At 29.7% G+C, this 17356-nt stretch overlaps 1 protein-coding gene across 1 annotated transcript; it reads right to left on the reverse strand.

Moving 5' to 3' along the window:
* Positions 1-7648: 7648 nt before the first annotated feature.
* LOC120185539 (phosphopantothenoylcysteine decarboxylase subunit VHS3-like) lies at positions 7649-10948 on the reverse strand. The gene is made up of 3 exons (XM_039189726.1): positions 10688-10948; positions 10107-10259; positions 7649-8347 (listed from the first exon to the last, which is right to left on the reverse strand). Exons 2-3 carry the CDS (start codon positions 10203-10205, stop codon positions 7898-7900), a joined length of 549 nt encoding a protein of 182 aa, XP_039045657.1. The 5' UTR covers positions 10206-10259; positions 10688-10948; the 3' UTR covers positions 7649-7897.
* Positions 10949-17356: the final 6408 nt, after the last annotated feature.

Consider the following 17356-nt stretch of genomic DNA (forward strand, 5'->3'; position numbering starts at 1 on the left):
TTTTAGTAATTTAACTTTCAATATTTTTTCAAAACTTCACGTTTGAATAGGGTACTAAAATAAAACAAAAACTAAACTTTATGTATGATTTAGAAAAACTTGAAAATTTAAGTGCTAAAACAGACCAAAACTGAGAGTTTGATACTAAATAAGTAATTTACCTATGATTTATTATTACTAATTTTAGTCCGTTAGCTTCCGACTTGAGACTTGTCACTTGAGAGACCTAATTCCATATGAAAACCGTGTCCACGTTCATTGTATCTTAAGCCAAGCAAATGCCCATAGCATACCAACCCAAATTCCACTTTCATCAGCTCCTTAGTTACTCAAGACCAACTATGAATTGTTCTTGAATAATTTGTATAATGTTTATTTATATTCGTTTATTAAATTAAATAAATGGGTATAAAAAAATTATATTCATTTAATAAACGAATGAACACAAACAAGAATATGTTCGGTTCATATATGTTCTTTAACAAGCTCGTTTGAAAATTCATTTATTAGCTAGTTTATTACTTGTTTACACATTAGTTTACACTGTTCTCATTTTCTTTTTATTTTTTACATTTTAAATATTGGTGAAAGTAGGGTTAAATTGAATATAAAATGAACTTTGGAGTTCACAATGTAAATCTTAAAGAGCTTAAGGACTAGTGGCATAATTTCACCATTTTCTTTGACTTTTATTTGAAATAAAATGTAAGTTCTATTTATATAGTTTTGTTTTGTTTGTTTATTTATTTTTGTTTGTTTAGTTAACATTTATGTACATATAAATGAATACGTTGATGAACCCTAAGTGCATATTTTCGTGAACATCAAATGAATATGTTTATGAATGATAAATAAGTCAAACACGAACATCTTCAAAAATAAATAAACAAACATGAATATAATATTAAAAATTATATAAATATAAACCGAATATAAACACATTAAAAAATAAATGAACGTATATGAATACAAACTTATTCGTTTAAACTCAATTCATAAACACCCATACCAGCTGGTTACTCAGCTTTATATTTTAAAATAGTCAATTACTCACTCAAGTTACTGAAGTCAAGTATTGCTCAAATTTGATTCATTTTACTATTAAAGACTTAAAGTTGCTTTGATTAAATTCGGCCCCAAACTATTTTGAAGTGCATGTGACTTGAATACACTCAAAAAACTAAGTTAAACTTGAGTTAGGAAAATTCTACAACACTTGACGAGCACCACTTAGCATCATTAATTTAATTTATAAAAGTTTAACATTTTAAAGGATTCAACGTATAATTATAGATTAATTAAAAATTTAAAGGTAAATTACTTAAAATAAAATATTAATTACATTATATTATATTATATTCCTTAATTTTTTTAACAATAATTGGATCAAATACGGACCCTATAAAAATCCTAAATATTTTTCTTTACTATTGAAGTTCCCTTCACCGTTAGCCTCTTCCACCGGCGAGACAGTCGCCGCCGTTTGAGATAGTCAGCCAATCTAGAAAGTAAAGCTTTCTTTACTTTTAATTGTTTCAAAAAAATTATTGAAAATAATGTAATTAATATTTTATTTTAAATAATTTAAATTTTAAACTAATTTATAATTATATGTTGAGTTTTTTAAAACTTTAAAATTTTATAAATTAAAATTAATGGTGCTCAACGGTGCTCATCATTAGTGGTGCTCATCATTAATGGTGCTCGTCGAGCGTGGAAGACTCTTCAACTTACATAATTTAATTAGTTCAGTTAACTTGATTTCCACATAGTTGATTTAAATATGTTAATTTGATTTATAACACCTTAATCTGATATAGTTGAAAATTGGATCAACGATATTACATTGACCTATTTGAAATAGAATCGATAATCTAATAATTAATTAATCAAACTATGATTTTTGAAACTAAATTGTAATAACCATCTCAATTATACACATCAGTAACTAAATCATTCAATTCAACATATATGAAGGTCATATCATAATCATCATCAAAAATCAAGAACTAAATTGAATAATTTAAACATTCAATACTAATTGTATTGGTATTGTTCATGCGATATCAATACCATATTAGAATAATACCAATACTAAATAAACAATATCAATACTGAATTATTTTTCCAACTTCAAAGTTCAATTTGATACCGAGATCTTCCCCTAATATTAAAATGTTCAAGTACAATATCAATAATATTGATACACTTTAAAGTTATGAAATTTGAATGAGTACCAATATTCAAACAATTGGTATTGATACTACATGTATAGCGTCGATACTCTATAACAATAGCAATACCAAATAATCATTTTAAATTTCTCATTGAACTTAGGATTTTAGTACTATTTTGGTAGCGATACCATATATACCATTTGGTTAAAATCATATTTCAAACACACTTGAAAACTTATTAAACTCAACATAAACTATATGCAATAATATATATACAATGAATTGTCGTATCAATAATATTATTTAACCTCTGTTTCATTGTAGTATCATAAATAAAATCATAATAAAAACTTATTATGTATCAGGGCCGGCCCTGGGCTAGGGCAGGAGGGGTGTCCGCTTGGGGCTCATAAATTAATTTTTTTAATATAATATATATTTTTAACTTTTTGATAATAAATTAAAAATGTTGTAAAATGAAATAAAAGAGACTATGAGTTTATTAAAGATAATAAATTTAAAAGAAATTATAAAATAAAATAATGGGACACATGATTTATTAAAGTGTCAATTGTAAATATTAAACTTTTATATTAACGTTAATAAATTGTTTAATTTTCCATAAAATCTAATTCAATATTTTTCTTCAAAATTCAAAAAAAATTGAATCTTTTTAATTTTGATCTTTTTTCTAATTCTCAGCATCAATTCATCAAATCTCTTTATTGATTTTCTATATCAATGAAAAATTTTATTAATGCTATTTGTTTTCTTTAAAACTCAAAGAGAGGAAAAAAGTGAAGTATAATTAGCATGTTTCTTTTTTCTTTCATATTCACAATTTCTCTAAAAATTATTACTCTCACTTTTTAATTTCTATATTGCTCACAAACATAAAATCCCAATTGTTTATCGTCGATTGTGATGCTTGAATCATATTGTAGATTATTCTTAAAATTCTAGGTAAGATCATGTTTTCAAATTCTTTCTTTTGATTTCTATATATTTTCTAATTCTAGATAAAATCGTTCTTTTATTTCAAAATAATATATTATATATTGAGAAAAATATGTTGGAAAACATTGATATTGACACTATCATAAATGATTTTGTATCAATAAATTCTCGAAGGCAATGTTTTTTTATAAATATTTATATGCTTAAATAATTTTTTGACATTTTTTTATCTTGTAATAAATTACTATTTATTTAATTTAATAAAAAATTATATTACATATTTCTTTATTTTTTTTAATTAGGGGCTCATTTTTTTAATTTCGCTTTAAACCAAAATATAGTCGAAACTTGCCTTATATGTATTTAATCTAAAAGTTAAAGAGAGAAAATTTTAATTTTACTTAAATTTAAATCAATATAGACTTGAAATGCTATTAAATCAAAAATCTTAAGAGGGCAAGAGCCCTCCCACTCTCTGTAGTTTTGTCCGTGTGATAATTCTTACCGCGTTAACATACCATTTGCATCTAAGTAAGGGTGTTTAAATACGGATATCTGGATTGTCGGATATCCAAAGTATTGGGTACTCGGGTCTTCGAATAGTAAATTGATTGACCCGTGTATTGACCCATGTCTTGACCCGGTTGTTATGGGTATTCGGATTTTACGAGTACTCGTAATTCGGGTAACCGATACCCATTGTTGCTAAATCAACAAGAATTCCGCATTGAAAAAATATGTTGATTTGATTCACTAAAACCGAACAATCAGCTTTAAAAAAATCAACTTCACAAACTCGCTTGTTCTCACTATTCACTTAACAACAACTAAAAACCAAGCTCGAAAACCTTAATTAACCACACACATTCAGAAAACCAAGTGCAAGAACAACTCCAAAAGCTCCCAAGATCTCCCTTAATCCCAACTACAACTAGAAACTGAAAATGCAGCAAAGGAAAAAAAAAAACAAGAAATAAGGCATATCCAGATCTTCTTTTCAGCAAAGGCTTCTGGGTTTCGCTTTTTCAGAACTAAAGCTTTGATATCTGAAGAGAGCAGCAGAGTTTGGGTGCTTGCCCCCTTATATGAGAGATCGGCGACCGTAGCGATAAGCTGGCGACTGTTGTCGAGACTATTGGAGCCTGGAGACTGGAGCGGTGGAGCTTTCGTGAGGAAATTTTTTTTAGGGCTTTCAATTTTGGGATTCAAGATCAACGTTTTTTTTTTTTTTTTACTTTATTAGTTTAATTAATTAAATATACTAATATTATTATTATATAAAAAGGGTGAACTATACCAGTAATCACCCAATTATAAGCTCATTTTATTTTGACTGCCATTTTTGAATTTTTATCAATCAAATCACTAGTTGTTAACAGTTAACGGAAGTAATGATGTGACAGTTAAAAAACTTTATATAATTACACATTTAGTCATTGTTACTTATATATTCTATCAATTTTTCCTAATTTTAATAAATTCAAATAAATTTAACATTCAAATCAAATCGTGCCATATGTTAAAACACGTGTCATCACCCGATTGGAGGATTTAATTTAAAATAGAATATATTTATCTTAATTTAAAATAAATTATATTAAAATAGACTACATATGTTTAAAAATGTTTAAAATAGATTTATTTTTATCTTAATTTTAAAATATTATAAGAATGAACTATAAATATTTAAGTTAAAAGTAAGAATACATTATATTTTTAAGTTAAATTAAAATTAAGATAAAAGTAAAATATATTTTATTTAAGATAAATTTAAATTAAGATAAATTAAAATATATATTTTTAATGTTAAGATGTTAATTTAATTTAATATGTGAATTTAAGTTAAGATGTAGTATAAAATACTAAGAATTTAAGTTTAGACTAGTATATGACATATATACCATATGAAGTCTATTTCAAGCATAAAAGTTTGCTTGGCCTAGTGGTTGAGTGGGTTCTTTAACTCCCATAGTCCCTAAATTTGAATCCCACACTCAAATTTAACGCCTTAAATTTTCTTTTCACCAGAGTGTGATACGTGTCACCCTCTGATTGGTGGGAAATAAATCTATTAAATTAAAATAATTTAAATCCTCAAATAAAGTGACGAGATGTGTCTTAACACATGACATTAGTGACACGTGGCACAATCTAATTTGAATGTCAAATTTATTTGAATTTATTAAAATTAGGACTAAATTGATAGAATATATAAATAACAGTAACAAAATGTGTAATTATACCAAGTTTTTTAACTGCCACATTATTACTTCCGTTAACTGTTAACGGCCAATCACCTGATTGAATGCATTTAAATACTTGGGTGGCTTGATTGACAAGAATTTAAAAATAGTGGTCAAAATAAAAAGGGATTATAGTTGGGCGGTTACTGGTATAGTTTACCCTAAAAATATAACATGGTACTCGGGTAACTGGGTACCCGAAAAAATTAAATTTTGTGACTTGGGCCCGACCCGGGAAATGTCGGGCAGGGTATCTGACCCGATCGGGTATTTTTTTAAAGAATACCTAAATTTTTTAATTTGGATAGACGAGTCAACGGGTCGGGTCAACCGGATCGGGTCGTTTTGAACACCTCTGCAACTAACAATAACATCATACTATACCACATTGTCAAATACACTACATGCATCATAACATCAAGTTTGATACCAAATAACATATCAAGCACACATATCACAAAATACATCAAAATTTCATTAGGTTTACGAAACCATCATTCTAGGAGTTTTAAGCAAGGATCTTAACACTGACAAAATCGATGATGACTTATAATTTCTAGATATAATTTCAATCTACTAATATGAACGATGATCCAAAATTAATAAATAAACAAAGTAAATTTATATAACATAGTGAGATAGTCATAAACATATAAATTTATTAGATGACATTTCTATTCATATGACAATTAGTCATGATAATAGCATCTTTAGCAACAGTAACAATAATAATATCATTAAGCATGATCATAAGTATATTAATAATATCATGTTTAAGCATGATGATACTGTTTCGAAGAATGGATCCACGAATTCCTACATTACTGTCAATAGCGCAAATATCACGACAATAGTGGTCAATTCCTTCATCACTGTCTAGACATAAATCCGACCTAATTCTCATCCCTTCGTCACTAACAAGACCGAAGACTGATAATATTCATGCAAACGTTGTAAACTTTTGACATACCAAAGCGTTGTGAACTTGACATATCAATTATATCCCGAAATCAATATAATAACTACGAACAACATTAACAAATAACCTATTTAATCAGTAACCATATTTATAGGTTTGATTTTGTCCAGCATACATCTAGCACATCATATACTTAATATCATACCAATAATGTCAATACATGTCCTAAACAATAGAAATATATAACTTACCAACTTTATCGATTACAACGGTTATTATCCTTGTTTTAATTGAGCCAATATCAAGTATGAATATTCCTTGCACGGTAATAACCAACAAAACATAACAACACAACAAAAGTGACCAGATGTGTCAAAAAAGAAATTTATAGACCGATAAGATACCAAAGAGCAAATACAAGGACAAAATATGCACAATCTTTTTTCTTTCTTTCTTTCAAAAGCTTGCTGTTGATCAATAATCGTACTAAATATGCACTATCTTTCCCTTATCACAAGTCGGTTGGTGATCTTTGGCACCATGATCGTATCGGTTTAATCTCCAATCCCGATGTTAAAGGCTATGGTTTCCGGAAGAGCAGCGACTTCAAATGTGGGACCCTTTGCTTTTTTCCTACCGGGCTTCGGTAAAGCGAACCCAGTGAGGCGAAGAATGAGAGAAACAATTGATATTGAGAACAATTTGATATCAAGATTACAGTCTCCCTGGAAAAAATCGAATACGGATCTTGGGCTTCGTCAAACTTTATACCCGACCACGACGTCGATGATGCTGATGGAGAGTCCGCCATGAATCTCTTCTTTAATCTGCCATTGGAGTTGATCATAAATCTCATCTCAGCAACCATGCCGATTTACCGGTTTCTTCTGCTTTTGTGTTCGATAATAAAGACATGAAAGGATTTTTTTTTTTAAAAAGGTTCAACTCCAATGGTATCAACAGGCAAGAAATCCTACGAATCAGATCGCCGTGTCAGGTTTCTACGGTCAGAAATTCCGATGAATCACTGTTCAGTCGAGCCTGAATTTTTGAAAAAGTCCAAGTAATTATCATTCAATGTTTGATTTGAATATCTTTTGAACTTTATAGAGTTTTTTTAAGCGGTGTTTAAGTCTAATTTCCCTCGGAAATTTTACCGTAAACATTTTTTTAATAGTACGTGATGATTACAAAATAGTATTTATCTATAATTTTTTTAATTATCGATAACGTATACATCTTATAAATACAACTACTCGAATTCAGTTGAAATAACACAAGAAATAGTTATCTTAACCTCAATATAAATTATATTATATACTATAACGATGATATTTGTAAAATCGTGTTAGCGAAACTATCATATCTATATTACCTTTTATGAAAAGTAACGGCTGAAATCATACAAATTGTTTTCAACTGAATCTTCTGCAGCTCCTCAAATAATTCCGACGGTGCTCTAATTATGCAAAGGAAATGAAAGTGATACATATACTTAAAAACATTAACCCTAAACGACCTCCTTCATGCCAAATAAAAAGACCATAATGTTAGATGATCAAGTTTACCTAAAATGGAGGCTTCAACTGATCTACAACAATTTACTTCTTCCTCTTCTTAGGTGGCTGAAGAGCTTCCTCGTCTTCATCTTCCTCCCCCTCTTCCTTGTCTTCATCTTCCACTCCGACATCCTCTTCATCCTCTTCACCTCCATCATCGTCGTCGTCGTCATCGTCGTCATCGTCTTCATCCTCTGGGTCTTCACCATCTTCTTTGTCGTCGTTGTCTCCATCTTCTCCATTCTGTTCCGCCCCGCCTGCGCCACCTCCCGGTCCCTTCTTTGGGTTGTTCTTGTTGCTGTTACCGTTGTTTCCGTATTCCCCGTCTTCCGAGGACAGCTCCTCTTCACCATCTCCGAACTCGTCGCCCCCATTTTCGTTGTCATTGTTATTATCATCATCTTCCCCATCAGCGTCCTTCGGCTTAGGCGGGTTTTGCGACTGGTCGCTCTCAATTCCGGGTTTATTAGCCAACATCAAAGTGAAGGAGCTCTGAAACCAATCCAAAACAAATAATTTGTATTCACAGCATGGTTTAAGCAGAAGCTACGCTAGCAATTAAAACTATGAAAAACATGTTAACCAATAAAACAAATAGTACATAAAAGCATAGCCAATGTTCTTAGATACAAAATAATTAACACTTGAAGATTAACGAAAACCTTTGCTTTGATTTATAAGTGCATACTCTGCTCTTTTTACATGCTAGAGGTTTATTAATTGAAAAAATATATACATTTGATTATAAATTTTAGGGTAAATTATAAAATTAAAGTAGGAATTTCTTCTCACTCCTATTTTGGTCATTGTATTTTAAAAATTCTCAATTTAATAACTAAACGTTATAATGAAAACTTAGATATTAAATTGAAATTTTTTAAAGTACATTGACCAAAATAAGAGTGAGAAGAAAATTCAGTTGTTAATTATGTAATATACCCTATATTTTATTCAAAATTTAAATCACTATTTTAACCTTAGCCCAAATAAAGCGATCTACCGACTACCAGACTAAATTAGTAACTCGCTCCTTAACGGGAAAGAACGTAAATTAATTTTTTTAACTTTAAAGTTGTTGAGATATTTTTCATACAATATATATAATTAATATATCAAATGAAAAACAAATATATAAAGTTCAGAGATATTGAACAAGTCCTTGCAGGGGCATAGTGGATAGAGGCTTATCTCCCAGCCCACGTTCTGGGCTCAATAATGAATAATCAAATGTAATGAAAATATATATTAAATAAAAAGTGTGACGTGGCACCTATAAATCGACAAGGATAGTATCCGAGGAATATACGGTTCCACGACAAAGAAATTTGACTGTTCGTGTTTTAGAAAACAAGACAAAAGACAAGGACTGTAGCGACAGATATTTTATTTTGAAGTTAACGTTTTCATTGTTTTACTTTAATTATTTATAAAAAAATTCAAAAACTTTGATTGAAATTTTTTTAAATATATTTTATAAATTTTAATGAAACAGAGCATTTAACGTATTATGAATCAAAATGAAAAAAAAAAGTATTTTCTAAAAAAGAGAACCGAAATAATTTCATTTCACATGCGACAAAACTTAAATTACCCCAACAAATATGGGTAATGTTCCCTACATGCCCCATCCAAAAGCGTAAGTTAGCAAAATAAAAGATCAAAATTTAATTTCGTATATAAATAAACAGATCCGTGTAAGGAAAAATAATTAAAATATGTTTTTTTAAAGATAAATAATTAAATTATGTTTTTTTAAAAGATAATAATTCATTATTTTTATTTTATTAAAAAAATAGGGTTATAATTATATCGTATTAAAATGAGATCTCAAAATCCTCTGACGTAAACAAATCTCGGTCCCCAACAACAAAGGCGCATCTTAGCAGGAATCTAATGCGAAACAACAAAAGATAAAGCAAATTTTTTGTTTTTGTGATGGTGGCGGCGGTGGAATCAGATGCTTTTAGCAAGAAAAAGCACGGAAAATATGTTTTTAGAAATATATATATTTGATATTTTCTTAAAAATATATCGACAGATTTTTAAAACATAAAATATATTTTTAGTGAAGAGAAAAGGGGGTCCTAAACGTGAAAACCCTACAACAGCTCATTTTAGCTGTGATACTAAGAAAAAAAAGGCAACCCGTAGAAAAAAAAGCATAAAATTATAGGAGATCATGGAAGGCGAAAAAATAAACTAATAAATAAAAGCAAAAATAAACTAATAAATAAAAGCAAAGCTAGGTTACCAGAGCTAAAAGCTGGGTTTTGGCAAGAGCCGAAAAGAGCATGTTAGCTAGAGTTTCTCCGGCGCATGTTAGTGCGACGTGACTAACCGTAACCTCCATTGAACTGAGGTCAGCTTCTGTTTCACTACGGCCAACGATAAATCTAAAAGCAACCTGCACAGAAAAAGAATCTCCACCTTTAGACCTAAGCTGAAGCTATATCAGCCGTTGGATCTATCACTTTATTCATACAGATGTAGTACGGCGTAGCAAAAAACATAACAAAATTTCAAAATATTATGATCTTTTAAAATAAATAAATATTTCTATCACGGCGGAAAAGAATCAAAAACAAAAAATAGCGGAAATTATACGAAAATGAAGTTTTCTTTAGAAGAAAAAGAAACCCAACAAATTCGAACAAAACAGAACGAAGAACCTTCAATTACGAGCCAGACTCGCTCCGGCGGAAAGTTGATTTTCGTAAAAAAAGCTTTTTGTTTTTGATAAAATAAGCAGCCAAACTAAAATTAATTAAAGATTAAAGAGATTGGAAAACTTTCTGAAATTCGGAAGTAGAAGACACGGGTAAAGAAACGTACCGGTATACGGAAATAAGATGGCTGAGAGAGTAGATCTGAGGATTTGCGGAGCTAAAAGCAAAGGAAGAGAGCAAAAGGATAAGCGTAGCAGGGAAGCGAAAGTAGATCTGAGTATTTGCAGCACTAAAAGCAAAGGAAACAAACGAAAGGATAAGCTTTCATTGTGGATGTTGATCAAGGAGAGGGAAGAAAAGATATAGCAGAGGCAAAAGGGAAGAAGAGTAAGAGAGAGAACTGGGGATGGGAGCAACTGCCCGTCTTTTTTCCCAGTTCGGAATCGGGCAGCCTACGCATCCATTCATCGAGTAGAAAGAACGCTGAGTTCGGGCTGCCCGTAAATGAAACTAAGTCTAACGATTAAATTATTTTAATTGTTTATTATTTATTTTCATTTTTGGATGCTATTTAATTAATTATGTTTTAATAATTTTTGGCGTTTTTGTTTGAACTCTCTCACGTGTCGTGTTCCTGTCTCGGTCTAAGGTTAGTTGAACTTGAAACTTCAAAGTAAACATCAAAATCAATTAATTAATTATTACTCATATTTTGTCACTATATTACGATGAAATCTAGACCTGACAAATTTTATCTGAATTTGATTATCTTAATTGATTTATTTGATCTTATATTTGATATTAACCTGAATATAATAATTAAATTTGATCTAATATTCGACCCATACCCAACTCAAATCATACCCAATTCAAAATTTAGTGAAACTGAAATAAATCAGAACTGAAGTTAACCCGAACCGAAATCGAAATTAACTCGTATCGAATTTAACCATGCTCGAAAGCAACACGAACATGTTGAAATTGATAAAAATTATTAATCGATAAAAATTATTTTCAATAATAAATTAACTTAAATAAAACTGATAATTTATTAAAAATATTATATTTATAATAAAATAATATAAAGTTTAAGAATAATATAAAAGTAAGAATCTAATTGTAAGATTGAAAACATTAATAAATAAAGTTTATTTATCTTACTTGTTATAAAAATATTAGATTTATAATAAAAATAATAGAAAACAACGAAAACAAATGAAATAATATTAGATTTATAATAAAAAATAATATAAAATTTACTTGTATTACGACTAAAACTTAACAAATAAAGTTATGCATTATTTTTTAAAATTTAATAAAAATATTAAATTTATAATTGGAAATAAAATATTTAATAAAAAATTATTTCTTTATCAAATAGTTCTCATTATAAATTTTCATACGAGATCAATATAAAATTTAGATAGCAAATTTTAATACGTAATAGGATCGTATTCGTGTCAAATTATCTTTTTATTATCTCTAAATAGTGGTTTAATTCAAAATATTGAACGATTGAGAATGAAGTTAAACATAAATGATAAAATTAACAAATGATAATACATATTTTTACAAGTATATATTAATTATTCTATATATACTTGATTTTGATTAGACTCATAAGCAATTCAACCTAAATTGACCTGATCTAAAGGTTGACCTAAACCGAAAATTAACCGATCCGATATTGACTCTACCCGAAATCTAACAGATCCAATATTAACCAACCCAAAAAGCAATCGATCTGGCATTGGTCCGACTCAATATTGACCCAATCCAAAAATCAACCAATCCGATATTGATCAGAACTGGAAAACAACTGATCCAATAATCACCCGATACCTGATTCGATTCATCGTACACCCGAACTAGATCTAAACTAGATATGATTTGATCCAAATAAAATTAAACTGAATTTAATCTAGACTCGAAATTACCTGACCTGAAAGGACCCGTTCCGAATGACCCGTTTTTCACATCTAATGAAATCCTACTCTTTTTCATATTATTATTTTTGTTCATTTAATCTTTCTGTTTTTATTCTACTATCTTATTTATTCTTAAGTTTTCCAATTTATAAATATTGTGGCATAATAAAACATTGTAAAAAATTAGAAATATAAAAATATATAAAACTGAAAAAAGAATATCATAGAGTTCTATAAACAACTTTTAAAATTATTTTTTATAATTATATTTTTAAAAATATAATTATTCTTAATTTATTTTTAAAATAAAAATAAAATTCTAAAAAAGTAGTTTCCAAACAAGAATATGATCTATTTTAACAATTTTATATTTTTAAAAAAATTAAAGAAACTTTTATATTTCAAATTATTTTATTTTTTTAAACTAAATATGATTATAATATTGAGAGAGAAGACTCGACAAAATATCAATTAGATTGTGAATATTAGATAAATAAAAGAAGTTTAACCTTATACAAGTCTAATTAAAGAAAATTCACTAGAAATGTTACAGCCGGTTTTATATACCGGTGCTTACGTAATTGAAATTGGGGCAGATAAATTAAGTTATTCCTGCACGAACCAAACTACCTTGATGATAAAAGAATAGTTGTTATTTTTTGAAGTTTCGAGTTTAAACACAAAAAATATTATGAGTATAAGCGTTTAATATCAGATAGTTAAGGTTTATCTTTAAGTTTATACTTACTCAAATTAATAAAAAAAAAATTACTCATTTATCTCTTATCTTCATCATATCTATACTTTACTCTTTCTTAGCTAAGCTCTCCCTTAGTTCCATAAATTTTATTAGAAACAATACAGTAATCACTTAAATGAGGGCAAATAATATTATTATATGTAACATATTAATTTGAAATAGAAATTTATATGAGTGATAGACTTTTAATAAAGTTGAAAGTTCATTTAAACAAAAGTTAATTTGAGTAGCAATTCACTTGTATGAAAGATTTTTTTAGAGGTTTCCGAAGAATTTGAGCAGAGGACATGACAGTTGCGAAGATAGCTCTGAAGATATAAAAAAAATACAAATCAACTTTGTTGAGGTTTGTATAAAAGTCTCTTTTAAGACAAACTCATTCTCTTTATTTGATAACATTGAGTGTCTATCTCTCTAAATGCAACAATAACTATTAACTGATAATAGTATCGCTCCAATAAACAGATCGAACTCAATCTTATCTTTTCCTATCATCGAAACAAAAATAAAATTTTTGAAATAAAATTTTTTGAGTTTGAGAAATTATAAATTTTGTTGTTAATTAATTTATTTAAATAGAAATGGGAAAATGACGAGACAACAAATAAAAAGATTGAATAAAATTAATAGATATAATGATGAAGTGAACAATTACAAGAATTAACATATATGTATATATATATATATTAAAATTTAATTGGTGTCGAGTTAACTTGTAATATTAACTTGATAAAAAGATAAATAAAAATTAATATTCATTATATTTACATTCAAGTTTGAATAAAAATACATTTTCAAAATTTGAAGAAAAAATTCTGAGTGGGGTAAAATCATCCAAATTATGAATACCTTGTTGAAGACTCTATTGGCACGACCTAAATTCTACTTTTGTGATATTTTCGAAAGATGAATTGATTCCTACTCATTATTAAAGTGAGTGCACACTCGTATTATTATTTCATATCAAAATTTATGGTATGCTTAGTTATAATAAATTTGAATCTGTTGAATAATTTTAATGGTTGAAAGAGAATATTATTTTATTTTTAAGTTTTAGATTTAAACAATCACGTGAATCAAGTGTGTACTATGTTAATAATTAAAAAATATGTTTAATAGATAATATCTTATAATTACTATATAATATTAAAATTATACGAAATTTGGGGATTGTTATTTCTTCAACATTTTAAAAATAGATAGTTAATTTTAAAATTATATATTCTTCTGCATGAATCAACTTATCTAGGTGGTTGAAGGAATCGTTGTTGTTTCTAGAGGTCACGGGTTCGAACACCAGCGACTATAGTGGGGTGATTAAATGTTTATTGTGTCGTCAAATAGTTGAGAGTATTTAAAATAAATATTACTTTGTAATCAACTTAGCTTAATAAAAAATATATCATCTTTTGTATTGGGGTTACATATGGCGTTTTTCTCGAAAAATTACCGGTTACCGGTATATTTACCGATCTAACACCGGTCAGACTATATTTCCGATCTAACACCCTTAGAAGTAAAGCGTGCCCCTGCACCGCGCTATATGCTAATTTGGCGCCACGTGGGGTAATGTGCGCCCCCTGAAGCGCGCCTTATGCTGACATGGATACACGTGTATAAAGCGGGGGTAGGTGTGTAATTACACATAAGGCGCGGGGCAGGGGTCGCGCCTTACCTGTGAATCTGACACGCGTCAGGAAGGCACGCCCCCTGCCCCGCGCTATACCCATAATTACCCCCATACCCCCTACGCTTCACACCTCAATCCTCCCTATAAATACTCTCATCCTCAATCACTTTCATCACACCAAATTATCTCAATTTCTCTCAACTTCTCTCAAATACTCTTATAATTTCTTCTAAGGTATATTTTATTATACCTTTAATATTTTGTATTTAATTTATTTAATATTTTACTTATTTAATTTTTTTTACAGATATAAAATGGCAGACGGTCTACTTCGCTTGGATGCAAATCATATATCTCGACACTTTGTTGATACGGTAACATTTTAATTTAATTTAAATTATTAATAATAATTTGTTAATTTATTTAATGCATGATTATTAGATTAAGAATTAATTTTTGTAATTATTTAATTTTAGGAGAAGGACCGTGTATTATATCTTTTTATTAGGAAATCTTAAGTTAGTGATACCTAGCCGTGTCTTGCTGTATTTAGTAGATTCTGGATTCGGTTACATGGGTAGATATCAGGGTCACTGTAAGATAGAGTCAGACCTGATTTCTGCCTTAGTAGAACGGTGGAGGCTGGAGACCCACTCATTCTATCTTCCGTGCGGAGAGTGCACGACTACACTTAAGGATATTTCTATGCACCTGGGGCTTCTGGTGGATGGAAATGTGATATCGGGGATCACGCAGGGTTCCTGGACTGCTTTGTGTCGGGATAATCTAGGACGTGTCCCGGAAAATTTTAACGGTGGTCGAATACTGTTAAATTGGTTAGATGCCAATTTTCGTGATTTGAGCGAGGACGCGTCTGAGGATGAAGTTAAAATGTATGCACGGGCATGCATACTGCAGCTGATATGAGGGTTGTTGATGCCAGACAAATCGCGCAACCAAGTTCACTGCATGTGGTTGCGACACCTTGGCGACTTTCATCTGGCCAGATCACTCAGTTGGGCTCGACAGTTTTGGCTTTCCTGTACAGAGAGATGTGTCGAGCCACTAACTACAGGCATAATGCTATCAGCGGATGTCTCCTGCTGCTGCAGTCTTGGGTATGGTATCGATTGCCCTTTTTATGTCCCGTTGTCAAGAACTCATTCGTATTTCCACTACTATTGAGGTAATTGTAAAACTGATTTCGTATATTAATCAATTTATACAACGTATAATAATTTTTTTTCCTCGAATAGGTGGTCTACTGATAGTAAAAATCATCAGGGACCTGATGATTTTTACTATCAGTAGGGTGCTCATCGATCAGAAGGCTGACACACAAGTATGAATTTTAATGTTTAAAAATCGATTTTAGATTATAGTTATATAATTATATTATTATTTTGATAAAAATTATATATATTTGTTTTAGTTTGAATGGGTGCCATATTCTACTGATGATGTGAGGGCGGTGATCCCACCTGAGTTAAGGGGACCATCAGATGTTTGGATGGTGATGGTCCTCTTGATCTGTTATGCGACCGTCGAGTGGCACTCCACTGATCTGTTTGTAGATTCGACTTGGGGTTCATATGCTGGATATTTGGCGGGTTCAGCCTCATCACCCATGGCCGCAGCACAGACACCTCCTGTACAGTTTTCACACTCAACGATGTCTGGGTTTTATGCATTTTCCCAGTTTTCGCAGGTCGGTGGGATAGTCAGTCATACACCTCCAGGGTTCTTATTTTATGGAGGTGCTTCATCATCATCAGCTCCTCATCAACCTAATGTACCTACTCAGGACGACGACGACGAAGACGATGATGATGGTGATGATGATGACAGCGAGGAGTCACAACCAGTGATACGAAGAAATCCTCCTCGAGACCAACAGCCACCGCCCTACGGAACACATTCGCGTCACAGGCATCGATAGATTTTGTTTTTTATTATATTTGTATTTAGTTTATTGGACTTTTTAATTGTAATTTTTTATTATTTCTCATTTAATACTTACTTTATTTTGTTAAATTTGTTGGGCTTTTTTTAATGTATTTCAGTTAATTTTGTTTATTATCATTTAATATCAGTTATTGTAATTTGGTTATCATTTACCATTTAATACTTATTGTATGTTTGTTGTATTTAAAATTATTTTGAAATACCAAATTGTTATCAGTTTGATAAAATTTAATGATTGTGTTCGATAACTTTCTTAAGTTTGTCACTTATTATCTCTTTTATTATAATCACATATAACGCAAACGTCCAATCTCGTATTATTGTATCATTTTTTAATCTTCATCAGCGACTATCGAATGACATTAACTTGAAGTAAATGCAAACTAAAGTACAATAATTATTATTTGATAAACAAATACATCATTTCCTCATCAATTGTTACTTGATGGCAACATAAATGGACATGTTTTTCTAGTGTGTCCTGAGTTTCTACAATGCCCACATCTTCTGTCTTGTCTAGATCTTTCTCGAATATCTATATCGCAATCAATT

Source organism: Hibiscus syriacus, unplaced genomic scaffold, assembly GCF_006381635.1.
Source record: "Hibiscus syriacus cultivar Baekdansim isolate YM2019G1 unplaced genomic scaffold, ASM638163v2 tig00113124_pilon, whole genome shotgun sequence".
Classification (NCBI taxonomy): Eukaryota; Viridiplantae; Streptophyta; class Magnoliopsida; order Malvales; family Malvaceae; genus Hibiscus; species Hibiscus syriacus.

Coding starts and splice junctions, on each gene's coding strand:
- LOC120185539 (XM_039189726.1), bottom strand. CDS start 10,205: ATGGAGGTTACGGTTAGTCACGTCGCACTAACATGCGCCGGAGAAACT. Junction 8,348..10,106: donor AAACCCAGCTTTTAGCTCTG/GTAACCTAGCTT, acceptor GATTGGTTTCAG/AGCTCCTTCACTTTGATGTT.